The 17,610-nt window shown below is 50.2% G+C and overlaps 1 protein-coding gene across 5 annotated transcripts; it reads left to right on the top strand.

Annotated features, from left to right (window-relative positions):
• The first annotated feature begins 358 nt into the window (after positions 1-358).
• USP5 (ubiquitin specific peptidase 5) lies at positions 359-17,377 on the top strand. Of its 5 annotated transcripts, none has more exons than XM_074159092.1 (20): positions 359-488; positions 1,960-2,085; positions 2,367-2,433; positions 6,091-6,224; positions 6,533-6,678; positions 7,497-7,681; positions 8,279-8,373; positions 8,885-9,078; positions 9,240-9,311; positions 10,639-10,720; positions 10,941-11,066; positions 12,012-12,165; positions 12,584-12,758; positions 14,127-14,215; positions 14,413-14,604; positions 15,144-15,287; positions 15,446-15,591; positions 15,675-15,828; positions 16,437-16,521; positions 16,695-17,377. In XM_074159092.1, exons 1-20 carry the CDS (start codon positions 381-383, stop codon positions 16,786-16,788), a joined length of 2,568 nt encoding a protein of 855 aa, XP_074015193.1. In that variant the 5' UTR covers positions 359-380; the 3' UTR covers positions 16,789-17,377. The 5 variants fall into 5 exon arrangements, with proteins under 5 accessions (XP_074015193.1, XP_074015201.1, XP_074015216.1 ...); XM_074159100.1 differs by having other exon boundaries at positions 381-488; positions 14,413-14,535; positions 16,695-16,802; XM_074159115.1 differs by lacking the exon at positions 1,960-2,085 and having other exon boundaries at positions 381-488.
• The last annotated feature ends 233 nt before the right edge of the window (positions 17,378-17,610 follow it).

The following is a 17,610-nucleotide window of genomic DNA, read 5'->3' as shown; positions in this document are numbered from 1 at the left end:
TCCCGCCCAACAGCCGGCACCGCCCCATTGGCCCCCGCAGGGGGGCGGGGACTTCCCCCTCGCCACGCCCTCCCCCGCCCCGGTCTCCCGCGGGGCTCCGCAGCCCCCGCCCGGCACGTCCCTCCTCGCCCGCCCGCTGTCAATCTTCGGGGAGCTCCCCGCCCCGCTCTATTGGCCGAGCAGCCCGGCACCGCCTCCCGTGATGGCAGAAGGTTGGCTGCGATTGGGCGAACGGGACGGGCGGTGCCTGCTGGCCCACCCCTCAGCCTCGCTGCCGGCGCGCCCCTGCGGCGCGGGATTGGCCAGAGCCCGCCTGACCAGGCAGGGCTCTGATTGGTTAGGGTGGGGCGCCGTGGGCGGTGCCGCAGTGAGCCGCTGTCATGGCGGAGCTGAGCGAGGCGCTGCTCTCGGTGTTGCCGTCCATCCGGGTGCCCAAGGCCGGCGACCGGGTCCACAAGGACGAGTGCGCCTTTTCCTTTGATACGCCGGTAAGCGCGCTCCGCGGCCGGCCCGCCCGCCCATCCGCCTTACCGGCCCGAACCCTCCGCCCCGGCCCGCTCCTGGCCCACCCGCCCGCCGGGGCGCCGCCCGCGCGGGGCGCCATGGGACTTGTGGTTCCCCGGCGGCGGGGCCGGCCCGCGGCCGGGCGGAGCGCGGTGCCCCCAGGGACTACAGCGCCCGGCGTGCCTCGCGCCGCGTCCCGCCCGGCCGCCCGGGAGCGATGGGGGCTGTAGTTCTGGGGCCGGAGCGGGCGTGGGCAGGTCGCTCGCTCCCTCTGGGCCCGGCCCGACCCGGCCCGCTTCCTGGAGGGTGGGTGCCCCCCGACTTCCCCCTCCGCTGCTGGGACTTGTAGTCCGGTGGGGGGCCTGAGCGCGCCCCGGGTCCTGCCCTTGGTGGCGGGGGGGGGGGAGGGCGGGACCCCCGGCCCGCGTCTGAGCTGCCCCTCCGGCCTCACCGTGTGGCGTGGCTCGGCAGACGGTGGGTCGAGTCGGTGCTGTGTCATTAAGATGGCAGTGGTCCCTTCTCCAGCCGTCTCCACCCTGCCGGCATCCCTGCTCCTCCTTCCCTACCCCCGCCTGGCCTAGGTGGACCTGGGGAGGCCCAGGTGGCAGGAGAGCGAGGTGTCCCCCTTGGCCTCGTCCTCAGGCGCCCATCCAGGCTGTGCCCCAGCCCACCAGAAGAAATGGGCTGCGGCTGGAAAATATGGGTCCTTGGAGGAAGCAGCACACGGCAGCCTGGCCCTCTTTTCCTCCCCGAGTCCCGCGGTGTTGCCTGTCCATGTGCTCCCTGCCCTGACTCTGTCCCAGCTGGTTAATGGTGGGAAGCAGGCTGAGAGCTTCTTGCTGGTTTCCCTCTTGTACAGAGGGTCCCTCACCTCTTCAATTTAAAAAGAGTATCTCTGCTGACCGAGCGTGGTGTTTTCCAGGTGCTTGTGGGATGAGGAGGGGCTCATTCTGTATCCGTTTTGGAGCTACTCACAAGCTTTTGAATACAGCAGCAAAAATAAACAGTGGTCTGTTAATCTTCCTCACACTGTAGTTTGGCATGTAACTCCCGTGGCACTGGGAGTTACACCGTCATACAGGGTGGCACGGTTTTGTTGGTAGTGATTGTACCGTGCTCTGAACGTGTGAACTGTGTGTGCTAAGGACCTTTTGCGAGATAAGCTTCTGAGGATCCCGCTCAGGCTTTCCTGATTCAGTAGCATCCTGCCGTAAATGAACACACAAATAGTTTTTCAAACACGTCATCTTGACAGGAGTACCTGTTCTTCTGTGACAGCCAGGCTGGGGCTTGCCAGCTTATTTCAGACTAGCTACTAAGTGGCTGGTATGTAGGAATGAGCTGTAGCCACGATTTAATAAATAGTGTTCCTAGAGGGAAGCCTGTGTCTGTCCTCGCAGTTAGAATGGCATTCATTACCATCTCCCTTCAGTTTTTATCTCTCCCTCCTTCCAGGAGTCAGATGGTGGCTTGTATATCTGCATGAACACATTCCTGGGCTTCGGGAAGCAATATGTGGAAAAGCACTATCAGAAAACAGGCCAGCGGGTCTACCTGCACCTCAAAAGAACACGTAAACCGGTAAAAAATAAAAATGCGTACAGTCAAACTTGTTCTGAAATTGAGAGCTGGGATATGTCTCTGTATTCAGTCAGATACAGAGTTTTCTCTCCTCAAATGCAACTGGTGTTTTCCTTGGTGAATTGAAGGACACCAGTTCTTTAGCTCTGCTTATGCTGAATTGTTGTATGGGTTGCCTGTGCTATTTCTGCCTCTTTGTGTTTTCACAGTAGCTTAATTTCAATCCTTAAGGCTTGCCTGTCCCCCTAACTCTGTTTCCCTATTTCTTCTCAACGAAATAGAAGGAAGAGGACACCAACACCAGTGCTGGGGACCCCCCAAGGAAGAAACCAACTCGCTTGGCTATCGGTAAGAAAACATTTGTGTATGATATCATCCTTGTTGTTTTGGACCAGTCCTTTGGAGCTGCCTGGCTTCGTGGCACGTTGCTTTTGCCTTTCCTCTTCTGCTCTAGTGGAAACTGGTATCCCTGACCAAATTCAATCTTCATGTTTTCTGGTGTGTTTTAGGTGAGCAGTTTCTGCAAAACAGTTGTTGAGGTGGTAGTTTTGTGCTGTGTTCAAAGTTGTATCATGTTTTCTGGAGGTAAAAGTTTTGCATCCTCTCTTAACTCTCTATGCCTGACTTGGCTCGGTGTGGGTATAACCAGTGTGGGGCTGTTGCTTAATATGGATGTGTGGGGCTGGAGCAAGTTTGAGAAAATGCGTAAGTCTGAGAAAAGTAAGTTTGAAGTCACTGATAGAAAAGCTATTTTTTAAACTTCTCAGGTATTGAACTAGTGTTAGTTATGTAGATGGGGAAGAAATTACTGGTAAATGCTGTATTAATATTTTGGGCTTGATAGTTCTTTGGAAGACAAGGCTGATACTGGAGGAAATACACAAGAACATTAAAATATACAAAACAAGCCCTTTTTTTTTGGAAGAACAGGGCTGGTGTTCCGTTACTCTTTTGCACGAACTGCAAAGGCTGTCATGGAAATCAAGGAACGTGTTGCTTATTTAGAGCAGTCTCACCTAGTAATTTCTGAGCCATTATGGAGATCTATAAAGCAGAGGGTTGGAACATTTTTTAGCAGTAACAGGTTCTTGGCTTGCGGGGATCTGACCACTAGAGGGAAATCCAGAACCTGGACCGTGCACATCTTGCTTTTTGCTCACTTTTTCCCTGGCTGTGCCATTGTGTGGCAGACATCTGTGACTCCACTGCTGCTGCAGCACAAACACCAGCACTAAGACTTTCAGCTGCTCCCTGGTTTTATGGCGAGGTGAATGGAGTCCCAAAGGTCACTTCTAGCAAAACTGAGATTAGAATCTATGTTTCTTCCGATAGCCAGTGCTTTTATGTATATGATTATGCTGCTTTTAGACAGATGAGGCTCAGTCTGCTTTATGAGTTATTTCTGCATCCTCAGTTCTACAAAGGTCTTGAGACAAGTGTTGTCCCTGGGTCAGCAAATAGCTGCCTGTGATAACAGTTGAATGGGGTGAATGGAGCAGGGGAGAATAAAAGACAGTATTAGTCCTGTAGTTGATGCAGTGATCTTAAATCCGGGAGAGGCTGGGTTTTTTTCCTCTTTTTTAGCTTGACTGTGTTGGTTTAGCTAATCCTGATGTGGGAGATTTTTAAAAGTACAAGAAAGATGTACGGGCAAAATGTCTTTGGCTGCAAAATGTAGGCCGTGATCTCCCTGTACCTCAGCTTCCCCCTCCACGGGAAAAAATTCTATAGTGCTTGCTTCTGTCATGGTTTTGACCAGACTGACCAATCAGAACGACAAATGGCCCTCCCTCCCCTCTAAGAAAAAGAGAGGAGAGGAAGAGATAAAAGAGATTTATGAGTTTAGAAAAAAACTAAACTACTTTAATGAAAATATTAATAAGTAATGAAATAATAAATAATAATAAGAAAAGGAGAAAAAAAAAAGTATAGAGTATATACCAAACTGTATCAAGCTCCCAGGATGACGATCACCTCACCTGCAGGCACGGGGAAAAGTCCCAGACTGGACTCAGTGATGGACAGGAGCTGGATTCCAGATCTGGAGTCAGGAGTGCTCGGATCAGGATCAAAGGCAGACGAACAGGGTCCTCTTCCTTCCAGGAAGAAAGAGAGTTGACCCTTTGATCCCTCAGCTTTTATACTGAACATGATGCAGATGGGATGGAATACCCTGTTGGTCAGTTTTGGGTCCTGTCCGCTCCTCCCCGCAGGCGTGACCCCTTCTACGCTTTTCCGCTTCTGACCCTCCAATGGGGCAAATAACAAATTTACCTGACCTTGGTTGTTATAGCAATAAGTATAAGCAAGGGCCTGTCTGCATACCATTCCTTGGTATGATCAGTTTTTATCACTGTGAGAGTGAACAGTTTCTGAACAATATGCTGTTAATTTTGGAGTTTAGTTAGTCAGAAGAGGCCCAGCTAAAAAAGTAAAATTACTGAACAGGAAATTTTAGTTCTGTTTTACCTCAAACCAGGACAGCTTCTCATGCCTGCATGTTGGTTGGATGGCTTTTGGAGTTTGTGGTGCTTAGATATAACCACAGAGAGGGAGGCAGTGTACCTTCGTGGCAAGCTGTTGGCTATACAGGGAGGAGGGGAAAGGGCTAGGAGACAGTCTGCTGGCTGAAGACCCTCTTCCTCATCTGGAGCTTCGTCAGATTCATATAACCACCCTAGGGAACTTTGGCAGTCTGTTTTAGTTTGCTTAGAGTTCAGAAATGTGTAATACCCTGTGTAAAACCCCCGAGGGATTGTGCATTGCTTTACTGTATGAAACGATGACAGGAGATCTCTCTGGGATGTGCTGAAGAGGCACAGAAGAGGATTATCTGGGTGTGTTGTTGCATGATGCTGGTGACTGCTTTCAGGTATTTCTTAAATCACTCCAGCTCACACCATCTACATTCGTACATAGCAGTTTGTGCACAGTCTAAAGAATGTAGGTGTTTGAGGGGAGAGTTGCAAGAGATCTTGTGGGAGCCAGGTGTTTTTGTCAATGTTTTTTACCTAAATGCAATAATGGTTATCACAAGCGTGTTGCACGCAGGATTCTTGAGGCTGAGGCATTAAACAGCAAAAACTCGTATTCCCATCTGTTGCAGCCACAGATCTTCAGAGATCTATTGCTGTCACAGCATGCCATTTTTTAAGAAATAAGGGAAATTTGGTTTAAAAAAAACACAAGGAGTTAAGTCTGCTAGTAAGCCATGTGTCTTCTGCCAGTTTCCTTCTGGGATCTAAGGTGTGAACTCTTGGAGGACAGAAAAGGCCAAGCTTTTTTCCTGAGTATCTACATAAATCAGAAACTGTTCCCTCCACTGCAGATGGTTTTGGTGAGCGTCCATCATGACTCTTGACAACTGGCAAATAACCTGTTATGTATGGAACTCCCATTTCTGTTGCAATCTCTGGAAAGCGTGGCTACGTGGGCATGAGAAACTACTAGCACTATACCTTTGCTAAGACTTTTTCTGTAATTCTGAATGTTCTGGTTCCAGAGGAACTCCTGGTTCTCCGTGCTTAAGTTCAGGGCTGTCCTTCCTGGAAGAGGCAAGAAGCCAAGGCAGGCATCTTAAAGATGCTGGTAGACTAGACCTTTGCACAGGATTTGAATACGATTTCTTCATGCATATCTCCGTTCATCATCTTGGATGTACTGTGAAGGATGAACAGCAGTGCTTTCTCATGGCTCTGTTCTGGCCAGTGTCTCTCTAGAGCAGGTCTTTTTTTTCTGATTGTAATCAGGGTCTGGAGATTCCTTCTAAGCATCTGTAAAAAGAGCTGGGAAAAGCAGACCTATTGTCAGTAGGCTTATATTTGGTCCTGTGAAGCCCACACCAGCAGCAGAAGCTTTGGGATCCAGAAATGGAAGAAAGCTTGTGGGTCATTGATCTAGAGCTTTGCCTTAGTCATGGTGCCTTATATCATGTAAGCTATGGGCAAAGAAGCTTTGCAAGTTATTTGGTTTTACCTGTTACCACAATGTTTTTTCTTCCTGCAGGTGTAGAAGGTGGATTTGACATCACAGAGGAAAAGTTTGAATATGACGAAGATGTAAAAATAGTAATTTTGCCAGAACATTTGGATATTCCTCGTGATGGGCTGGAGGGACTACCAGACATGGTCAGAGACAGGGTATGTTTTCATGGAGAGATGTGTTTTCTGTTGGTAGGGAGAAAATGCACCCTTGCAGAGAAGGAACTGCTGTCCTGTAGAAGGGGTCCTGCAGAGCTGCTGCGAAGTTTCAGCTCGCAGGAAGCAGGATTGTTCTGCACTTATACAGTGCTTTATATTACCGAGTCCTGGCTTATGACTGAGGCTCCTGAATTCTGCTCTAGCACAACTGACTTGCTGATCTGAGCCTAAACGTGGAGTGTTGTGGCACTGGAAGCTTCTTTCCTTCTGCCCTTCATTTTGTTTTTTCCCTGCTGCCCTAATTCCAGATTGCCAGTGCAGTCGAGGCCATCCTGACAGCAGATTCAGCGTCACGGAAGCAGGAGGTGCAGGCTTGGGATGGGGAGGTTCGACGTGTTTCCAAACACGCTTTTTCCCTGCACCAACTTCAGAATGATGTCCGCATCCCACCATGGTGAGCATAGTACTGAAGCTAGCTGTATAACACTGTATCCCAGACAAAATCATAGAATCACAGAATGATACAGGGTTGGAAGGGACCTCTGGAGATCATCTAGTCCAACCCCCCTACCAAAGCAGGTCCACCTAGAGCAGGTTGCATAGGAACTTGTTGAGGTGGGTTTTGAACATCTCCAGAGATGGAGACTCCGCCACCTCTCTGGGCAGCCTGTTCCAGTGCTCTGCCAGTCTCAAAGTAAAGAAGTTCCTCCTCAGGTTTAGATGGAACTTCTTACGTTCAAGTTTGTGCCCATTTCCTCTTGTCCTGTTACTGGGCACCACTGAAAAAAGACTGACCCCTTCCTCTTGACGGCCACCCTTTAAGTATTTATAGATGTTGATCAGATCCCTCCTCAGCCTTCTCTTCTCCAGACTAAAAAGACCCAAGTCCCTCAGCCTTTCCTTGTAAGAGAGATGCTCCAGGCCCCTAATCATCTTTGTAGCCCTTTGCTATATCCTCTCCAGCAGTTCCCTGTCTTTCTTGAACTGGGGAGCCCAGAACTGGACACAGTACTCCAGATGGGGCCTCACCCCATCACCTTCTCCTGTCCTGGACTGCAGCAGCAGATGAGACTTCTTTTGTGAGTCTCTGAGTGTGCCTTGTCATAGTAAATTCAAGGGAAATGGCAAACTAAAGTATTTCAGGATGTTCGGTGTTCTGCAGTAAAAGAGGAATGAGATTGCTATGGTCAGTGGGTAGTAATGGAGAGGGCTTGGGAAATAGAACCCAAAGGTTTTCACCCTAATCTCTTTTTCTCTGTTTCTTGTCAATAGCGGCTGGAAGTGCAGCAAGTGTGACATGAGGGAGAACCTGTGGCTGAACATGACCGATGGAGCCATCCTCTGTGGTCGGCGCTATTTTGATGGCAGTGGTGGCAACAATCATGCGGTCGAGCATTACCGGGAAACTGGCTACCCACTGGCTGTGAAACTGGGAACAATTACTCCTGACGGGGCTGGTGAGAAGGGGGATCCTGTGAGGGTTATAGACAGCAGACACCAATCAGCCTGACTGTGGTCTCTGACAAGGGAAGTCAGGGAGGATTCCCAGGAATTAGGCTGGTGCTGCCCATCTTATGACCTGGAATATTCAGTGTCATCCTATCATGAACTTTCCCACTCTGACATGCTTCCTGTGGCTGGCAAAGAACCAGCTGATAAAACCTTGCCTTCCTCCTCCTCTCCCTTGTAATCCGGAGGGTTTTAGAATAGTTATCCAGGTTGCCGTCTTACTTTCTGTGGTGGGATGTTTATCAAAGAATTTTGTGTGCAAAGCCTGAGTAGAGAGTGTATGGCACAGTAACCCACTTTCCTGGCTTCAGACACACATGTGCCTCTGTACCTTGACCAATGGCAAAATTGTTTGTCTTGTCACATGTTTTGGAGGAACCTCAATATTCTGTCTGTCATGCTGCTCTCCTGAAAAAGGAGAGGAACCCTGACTGCTCAGTTCGTCAAAACACCCAGTTCTGAGCACTCTGTTCTCATCATCCAGCAGTGAGTGTTAGATCACAGGCCATTATAAGTCTCTCCTTTTCCTCTGTGTTCCTGCATAGATGTCTACTCCTATGATGAGGATGACATGGTGTTGGATCCCAACCTGGCAGAACACCTTGCTCACTTTGGGATTGACATGCTCAAGATGCAGAAGGTAAAGGGGGGGGGGGGAGGGCAGTCCTGCATAGTTCCAGAGGGAGAGAGCAGCAAGTCTGAGGTGTCTTAGCTGGATTCCAGCTTTCTGTGGCTATGCAGAACCATTCCTGGTCAAGAAACCCTGGTTTTGGTCGAGCAGAGTTGTCTTGTCTGCCTCTTTCATTGCCTTTTTTGCCTTTCTTTCCTGTCCATCAGATTTATTTCCTTGGGGTTCTGTGTCAGTACTGCAGGCAGGGACGTTCCCAGGCAATGAGCTTTGTTCTCTAGATTCAGCGTTAGTGTGTGATTTCCATGCCCCTTTACAGGGGATGGTTCAGATTTCTCCCGTGTCTGTTATTCCTCTTTCTGTGCCAGGTATTCAGATATTTGAAAACAATTCTTGTATCTTCCTCCTCTTCTAATGTAATAAAATGGATCTGACTCTGTTTCTCTACAGCATTTCGCTTTTTCCAGCTCTGATGTTCCCTCGAGTCTTCTTTGAGTGTTTTTCCTGTTCTTTCCCTCCACAGACAGACAAGACAATGACAGAACTGGAAATAGACATGAACCAGCGCATTGGGGAGTGGGAGCTCATCCAGGAGTCTGGCGTGCAGCTCAAGCCCCTCTATGGGCCTGGGTACACTGGTATCCGTAACCTGGGCAACAGTTGCTACCTCAATTCCGTGATGCAGGTGCTGTTCAGTATCCCAGACTTCCAGAGAAAGTAAGTGAGCTTAATCACTCCTTTCCATTAGCCTGGGATGCCCCGGGATCAGTACAAAGGTCTCCTAGATCTGGGAGCTTCTGTTACAGTAATCAGGCTTCAGAACTGTCTTTGCTAAATGAACCCATATGTTCCTTAGGTTGCTCTGTTTTGCTTTGCAGGTATGTGGACAAGCTGGAGAAGATATTCCAAAGTGCACCTTCGGACCCCACACAGGACTTCAGCACACAAGTGTACGTAGAGTTTTGGTGAGAGAAGGAAGGCTGAGGCTGCCTGGGTGCGTCCCCTCTGCGCTGCTACAGAGTGCTTTGCTGCAGGTTTCTCCCTCAAGCCTCGCCTCTCTCTTTCTGTGTCCATCACCAGAGACACTGATCCTCAGTGATCAATAAGGATCTATGCCAAGAAAGTTCAGCTGAATGCCCTAGATGGAGAGGACAGAGTGCACCTCAGTGTTCATGAGAGGCTCTTAAATGTGTTATGTGGGGAACGCAGTACCATCTGTTGCCACGGGGGGACTTCTGGTAGGCATATTCTATCTGCGTAACAGCGAAAAGGTGCTTGCTCTCTGCGACGGAGAGAGATGGCTAAGAGCAAATAAATACATAGATTTAGGCAACTTTATTCTCACCGGATAATTTATATATACTTAAAGAGGCTTCCTGCAAGAGGCATAGTGCGAGCGATAGCAGGAGAATATACAGAAGAAGGAACACAAGATTTGGGGAGGGTGTTGCATTTTAAATACGTTAATTCTGTGCTACGTCTGCTCTAAAGCAGCAGAGGAGTATATGGAGGTTTCGGGTGGAGGAATGGAAGGTGGCATTTGTGGACGGGAGTTCAGCGGTAAGGGAGGATTCTAAATTTGGACAGCCTGGGGTGAGGTGTTCACTGAGGAGGGGATTAAGTTGAGACAGCTGGGAAGATTTTTGCCTGGGCAAAGGGAGGAATCGGTGGGGTATGGTTCCAGACAAATGGCAACAGTGATGGGGAGGGACTGGGGTGAAGTGGAAGAGTAGGAAGGGTCTGAGCATAGGAGGAAATCACTGAACGTTACTGTTGTCCACCAAGTGCCTCATGCACTCATTCTTGATCTTTCCCCTGGGAAAATGTGATCAGTCTGCTCACAGCAATGCTATTTCTGGCTCAGACAATTTCACTCTGCCCTGTTGTCTCCTGCACAGTCAGAGCAGCTGATACCCTCCTGCTTTACCCATGTCAGGCTGCAGCTTAGTTTGGCTGTTACACAGCTGCTGTGTGGCTCAGCACCAGCTGCCCTTCTGTGGGGCAAAGGAAGCTGTTCCTTTATGTTCTTCCCACTGTGCAAGCAATGGTTGAGATGGGTGCCCGGAAGTCCTGGTAACTTTCAAGTCAATGATGTCTCATGCGACCAGAGAGCAGACCAAGATGAGATGATCTTGGCTGGTGCAGCAGAGAAAGCTGATCTCTGTGAGACTGTCAGTCCATGGCAGTGTTAAAGCTGGAGGGGTTGATGTGGCTCCTGGAGCATGTGGGATTGCAGAAACCTTTTTGATGCTAACAGTGACTTCTTCATCATTCCAGAGCCAAACTGGGCCACGGGCTGCTTTCTGGGGAGTATTCAAAGCCAGCTTCTGCAGATGGGGAACAGCAGCCCGATCAGAAGGTGAGACTTGGATATGGCATCCTCGTGATGTGTGTGTTGCATGAGGCATTGTATGTCTTACATGGGGATGAAGAGAGAACCCTTTCTGAAGACATGTCCTGGGGATCGTTCCAGGGCCCTGTCTCCTGAAGAAAAGCATGGTTATGAGTGGAGCACTATATGCCAGGACGCATGGTTAGCAAATTATGACCACCTTCCTCTTCCACCTTGTTGTTTGCAGGGTGTGCAAAATGGCATTGCTCCACGCATGTTTAAGGCCCTCATTGGAAAGGGGCACCCAGAATTTTCCACCAACCGACAGCAGGACGCCCAGGAATTCTTTCTGCACTTCATCAACATGGTGGAGGTAATGGTTGAGTCTATCTGTCAAAATCATGGAAAAGCCCAGCTCTGTTTTCTCTCCACAGCAGGGTGTGAGGAGTGGAGGTGAGAAGCTAGCAACTGGAGCAGAGAGGGGGAGAGAACATGGGGAAATGGGCCAGCCAGCACCTGTGGGAGTAGAGAAAGAGAGATGTTTAAGGGCTGATTCCTTGGAGGAATGTTTTCTGGGAATGTACAGCTGGAGATGTAAATTGTCTTCTTTAGGAGCAGGAATGGCATGGGTTCCTGGGGTACAGAAGTTGGCTCTAGTTTACTCTTTGCTGCCTTTTCCAGTGGACTGGGTACAGAAGTTTGCGTCCAGTTTTGGGCCCCTTACCACAAAAAAGACATTGAGGTGCTGGAGCGGATCCAGAGAAGGGCAACGAAGCTGGAGAGGGGTCTGGAGCACAGATCTTATGAGGAGAGGCTGAGGGAGCTGGGGTTGTTCAGTCTGGAGAAGAGGAGGCTGAGGGGCGACCTTATTGCTCTCTACAACTACCTGGAAGGAGGTTGTAGAGAGGCAGGGGTCGGTCTCTTCTCCCAAGTCACAGGCGACAGGACTAGAGGAAATGGCCTCAAGTTGTGCCAGGGGAGGTTCAGGTTGGATATTAGGAAGAATTTTTACACTGAAAGGGTTATCTAGCATTGGAATGGACTGCCCAGGGAAGCGGTTGAGGCACCATCCCTGGAGGTGTTCAAAAGACCAGTTGACATGGAGCTGGGGGACATGGTTTAGTGATGTTTTTTTTGTCAGAGTTAGGTTGATGGTTGGACTAGATGATCTTGAAGGTCCCTTCCAACCTAGATGATTTTATGATTCTATGAAGTGAATACTCTTTAGCTGTGTCCTGTGTGGCTGTTGCTGCTACTGCAGGTATTTATTTCTGCTATTCTGATGTTACATCTGTCCTTCTAATCTCTCCTTTTTCAGAGGAACTGCCGCAGCTCGGAGAACCCCAATGAGGTTTTCCGCTTTCTGGTGGAGGAGAAGCTGAAGTGCCTGGCCACAGAAAAGGTGAAATATACCCAGCGTGTGGACTATATCATGCAGCTGCCCGTGCCCATGGATGCTGCACTAAACAAAGGTCAGTGACGTGCCAAGGTCAGAACAGTAGCAGACATTATGTTTGGATATTGTACTTTCATTACAGGACTCCTTAAATAAGAAAGGGACTTCCTCAGGGACTGCCTTTGCCATTTCTGAAGCCAGATTGATCCTTCACCTGCTTTTGTGGATTGCTTTTGGGCTGTTTTCTTCAGAGGTGGTGTGACACAGTGATGTGCCTCTAGGACCGTTCCCTCCGACACCACAGGCTGGGCTGTGATTCAAGGGCAAAACAGGACTGCAGTAGCAGAAGAGCGCTTCTGGAAGACGTTGTCAGCTTTGTGCTCCGTTCTTGATGGCGTGTACCTACAGGCCTATTCTGCCTCTGGGTGTAGCTTACACCAGTTGCTTTGTAGGTCCCTAAGGGTGGACCTTGACTCCTCTGCTTTATTCTCTAGATGAACTACTGGAATATGAGGAGAAGAAGCGGCAGGCAGAGGAGGAGAAGCAGCCACTGCCTGAGCTGGTGCGAGCCAAGGTGCCTTTCAGCTCCTGCCTAGAGGCCTATGGAGCTCCAGAGCAGGTGGATGATTTCTGGAGCACAGCCTTGCAGGCCAAGTCTGTGGCTCTCAAGTGAGTGTGTCTGAGTTACTAGCTAGGCTATGACAAACTGGCAATAGCTGCATCTTTGGGGACTTCTTTCAGTTGCTTGGGGAAGAAGTGCTACCAAAGCTTTGTAGTCTTCCACACCCCGAACCCACAGAACATTGAAGCAGAGGGGGAACCAGTCCATCAGTGCTAGAGTGATTGCTCCCAAGGGATAGAAGTGGGCAGAACAGCAGTGCTAGTGAAATCCTTACCGTAGGACTTCCATTGCTGAGGGGCTACAAGAATACAGTGATATTCCAGAAAACTAACAGCTTTTAGTCTAAATTCAAAATTTACCTTTAAAATTAGTACTGACAGTGTGGCAACACTGGTCCTGCTTGGTGTCTAAAAATTCTTTAAAGGAAGTTTTTAGCTATAAAAGTTTGAGCAAAATGCTGGGTGTAACAGACGTGTGTGTTATTTTAAAGAATGCTAACTTAAATGCTAAGGTTTAAAAAAACAGCTTTAATTTGTCTCACTGCCTGCAGCACATGCAACAGTGCAAAGGTGTAGTGAGAAGATTACAAACTTAAGCAGCTTCCTGCTGTGATGCTGCTGACTGTTCCTCTGCAATGAAAGAGTAATCCTCAAAGAGCTGGAAGTCGTTTTCTAACAAATATACTATTATTAAGCAATAGCTACTTTAAACAAATGGTCAATAACACGATCACATTGAAAAGTAACATTTTGTTTTGCTTTTAAGTAGTGAGTTGTGTTCAAACACTTGGTAAGAATTAGCACTGAATATATACTGTTACTTAAGTTAATTTTATGGAATGTTACAATTATCGCCTGATAATAAGTATCTGTCTGTCTTGCTACTGCTTCTCCTTTCACATACATTCCCCTCTGTTTCATGGATTCCAGGCACCCTCTCTCTCAAATTGTTTAACTAAATAGTGTTCAATCAAATTCAGTTAGCTTAAAATTCACTGCTTTTGCTTCATATACAAAGAAGTGCTCTCGTGCTTGAAAGCTTGTCAGTTCTTGCAGCTGTATCTATTGGTCTAACAAAAGATGTTATTTCCTCTACATTCCTTAAGGGTTAGGCTTTTAATTAAAATCTGAGGAGGCTTGTAAAATACAGGATTGGAAGGTAGAGAACATGTACTATTTTTCCTCATCCCCCAAGTTTTTGTACACGCTCCATTCTGTCTCGTCAGAGCATCTGCTTTAGAAATGGTTCTGTGTTTGAAGAGCTTTAAGCTCAGCATAAGAGAGCTGCACGGATTTGTGCCCCCCCCCCCCCCAGCTTAGGACATACCTCCGCCCTACTCCCTGATTTCTTGAATCAGCTAGGTGCCCTCCATCATTGCTGACAAAGTATTTGTAAGTATTACTTGTCTCTTTCAGAACAACACGGTTTGCCTCTTTCCCGGATTATTTGGTGATCCAGATCAAGAAATTCACTTTCGGTCTGGACTGGGTGCCCAAAAAGCTTGGTAAGAAGGATGAGAAGTACAGAGCGTATAGGTATTTGGTGTCATATATGGGTTTTGTGGTCATTACTGAAAACTACCCCAAAAGGAGCTGCAGAGTGTAGCGTATTGCATCCCCAGGGACTTACCCTTTTAGATCTCCCAACCAAGTTCTTTGTTTCTGCCTCTATGGGGAGGCTGAGCAAGACTGTGTCTTGCAGATGTCTCCATTGAAATGCCAGAGGAGCTGGACATCTCTGCACTGCAGGGGATGGGGCTGCAAGACGGAGAAGAAGAAATGCCAGACATCGCACCCCCACTGGTGACACCAGATGAGCCCAAAGGTAGCCTGGGGTTCTATGGCAACGAGGACGACGACTCCTTCTGCTCCCCTCACTTCTCCTCTCCGACATGTTAGTGATTCTCCTCCTCTCTTCCTGATGCCTGACTCATTTCCTTGCTCTCCTTGTCTTGTCTCCCATGCTAGCGGTTTCCCACCTGCTCAGCCTTTCCCTGTCCCTCTGTCAGCGAATGCCTTCTCCCTCCCTTGCCCGCCTGTTATGCAAGGGTGTTATGCAAGGGAGCCTCTTGATTCCTGTTCCGTGGAGGACGGGGAGGTGCATTTAGAGGGGCCAGAGCTGGGATTTATACAAAATGTAACGGGTAGAGGTATTTTATTTTCACAAACCACGGTGGGAGGTAGAGTTTGGAAGCTAGGGAAGAGCCAGTGCTCCTGAGTTCACGACTCGAATCCTTTTGTCCCCTGGGCTGCCTGTGTGTGAGGCTGCGCTTCTGAAGAAGACAGGTAGCCAAGGGTGAGAAGAGCAGAGACACACAACTTGTGTGAAACGAAGCCAGGAAATGGTGGCTTGGGAGCCTGTGTGACACTGCACAAAAGGGAGCAGGCAGGGCTGGGTGGGAGCGGGTGGCTCTAATCTCTCTCTTCCCACAGCACCCATGCTGGATGAGTCAGTGATTATCCAGCTAGTGGAGATGGGCTTTCCCATGGATGCCTGCCGCAAAGCCGTGTATTACACAGGGAACAGTGGGGTTGAGGCTGCCATGAACTGGGTCATGTCACATATGGATGATCCAGGTATGAGACCATGTGGCCATGGTGAAGCTTATTGCCCCTGGGCCATTGGACCGCCTGTCCCACTGCCACAGTGGAAAACTGAAGTGGTTGGGACCTCAGACTGTATCCCTTTTGGAGAGACCTAACTGCTCTGAGCTGTGTGCTGTTTCCTGCTGCAGACTTTGCTAACCCGTTAGTTCTCCCTGGATCCAGTGGACCAGGGTCAACTATTGCCTGCCCAGACCCTCCTTCAGAAGACAGTGTGGCCACCATTGTCTCCATGGGCTTCTCCCGGGACCAGGCTATGAAAGCGCTTAGAGCCACGGTGAGAGGCATGGGTGACGTCAGAGTGAAAGCACCTTCTCAGGAACAGGCATTCCCAAGTTCACAGTCTTTTCTTCCTTCCAGAATAACAGTCTGGAGCGTGCCGTGGATTGGATCTTTAGTCATATTGATGACCTTGATGCAGAAGCTGCTATGGATATCTCAGAGGGGCGCTCAGCAGCGGAGTCCATCTCTGAATCTGTCCCCGTGGGTCCTAAAGTGCGCGATGGGCCTGGAAGTGAGTTCCAAGCAGTAGGAATGTGGATTTGGGGGTGCAAACTCTACATGGCTTTATCCTCCCTAGCGCATGTGGAGGCGGTCTGGTTGTTGAGGTGGAAGCAGGATGGAAAAGGAGAGGGATGGCAATGTAGGGTCTAGACGCTTCGGGCTGGTGATTCCCTGGAAGCTGGTGAGAGAGAGGCAGAGGAAATGCTGTCAAGTGAAAGATGGGAAGGGCTGTGCTTCTTTCTCCCAGTCATCCTGGGATGGTTTCCTGTTCCCATTGAAAAACCAGGTTGCGGTCCCTGTGCAGGATGAGTGCCGTGCTGCCCACGCTGCTGGGTGCTGTAGGGAGGGGGAATCCCTGCCGTTACCCACCCGGCACCCATGGGCCGAATAAGCAGTTGGAAGAGGGAAGGCTTAAGTGGTAGTTAGCACCTCCTGTTTCCCTGTACGTTTGGCCTCAAGACCAAATCCTCAGTCAGGCTTGGTGGAGACCCGCTTCTAAATTATAGCCCAGCAGAGCTTCTTTCAGGGATCCTTTCCTAAGAGGGCCTTGCGTAGGGTGTTTTGGGGTAAGATGCCTGCCTTTCTCTGACCGCTCCTCTCTTCCCTCCTCCTCTCAAGAATATCAGCTGTTTGCCTTCATCAGCCACATGGGCACTTCGACTATGTGCGGACACTATGTTTGTCACATCAAGAAAGATGGCAGGTAAGAGGGGTTTTCACAGCGTAAGGGGTCTTGGAGGTACAGCTTTAAGTCATTGTCCTCCTCTGTTTCTTCAGAGGGCTTAGGGGGTCGGGGGTGAGAGCAGGCGAGGGGAATTAAGTTGTGTGTTTGCCGCAGAATGGCGTCTCTGAGCTCCCCCTTTCTGCCTGTTGCAGGTGGGTGATCTACAACGACCAGAAAGTCTGTGCTTCTGAGAAGCCCCCCAAGGATCTGGGCTACATCTACTTCTACCAGCGGATTCCCAGCTAGAACATCCTCTCGCTGTGTGTGGTGGGGGCAGAGTGGGCTGAAGGCATTGCGGGGGCCGGGGGGAGGGGAAGGGGCAGGGGCCGTGAGGATGAGAGCAGGGTCCTTCTCTCCCCTGCTCCTCTTTCCCCAGTCCTCCCTTCTCCGTGGAGACACACGTGGAGAGAAGAGTTCCCTGACCAAAAAGACCAGGGGTTGGAGCCCCCGTGGACATGAGTGAAGGGGCTCCGGGAGGGGGAGGGAGGGTGGGGGCGGGAGGGGAGGGGGAATATCTGTTTCTGTAGGAAGTGTCCTCACTGTCCCCACCCCGATGTGACACACAGCCCTTAGTGCTTCTTCGCTGCTTGGTGGGATGATGCCACCTCCTTGCTGCCCTGGAGGGGAGGAGGGGGCTTGTGTGTACCTGTGGCTTGTGTATGGGGGGGGGGGGGGGGGGGTGCGCCCTCCTGCCTGCCCTGTGGGGTGAGGGGGCGGGGCGGGCAGCCAGTTGGGCCACGAGCGGCGTGTCGTCTCCCCCCCCCTTCCCCCTCGTGTGCCCTTTACATGCCAAAATACACGAGGGACAAAATAAAAGTCGAAATACACCCCCCCCACACCCTGTTTTCTGCCTGCCCTCTGCATCGCTGGGGCCCTGCGGGCTCCGGGGGTGTGAGCACCGATGCTGCGGCGCAGGCCCCCGCTTCCCCTCCCCTCCCCTCCTCTCTCCGCCTCGGGCTTCCCCGGCACAGCTTCCCCCCACCCCCGCCCCCGGTCTCGCCGCCAACACCGAGGAGCCGCCGGGGCCCGGCCGGCAGCGAAAAGGCCGGGCGTGCTGCGGGGGGGGGG

The sequence above is a fragment of the Numenius arquata genome, chromosome 1, assembly GCF_964106895.1.
Source record: "Numenius arquata chromosome 1, bNumArq3.hap1.1, whole genome shotgun sequence".
Classification (NCBI taxonomy): domain Eukaryota; kingdom Metazoa; phylum Chordata; class Aves; order Charadriiformes; family Scolopacidae; genus Numenius; species Numenius arquata.
This window is presented reverse-complemented; position numbering and strand designations above follow the sequence as displayed.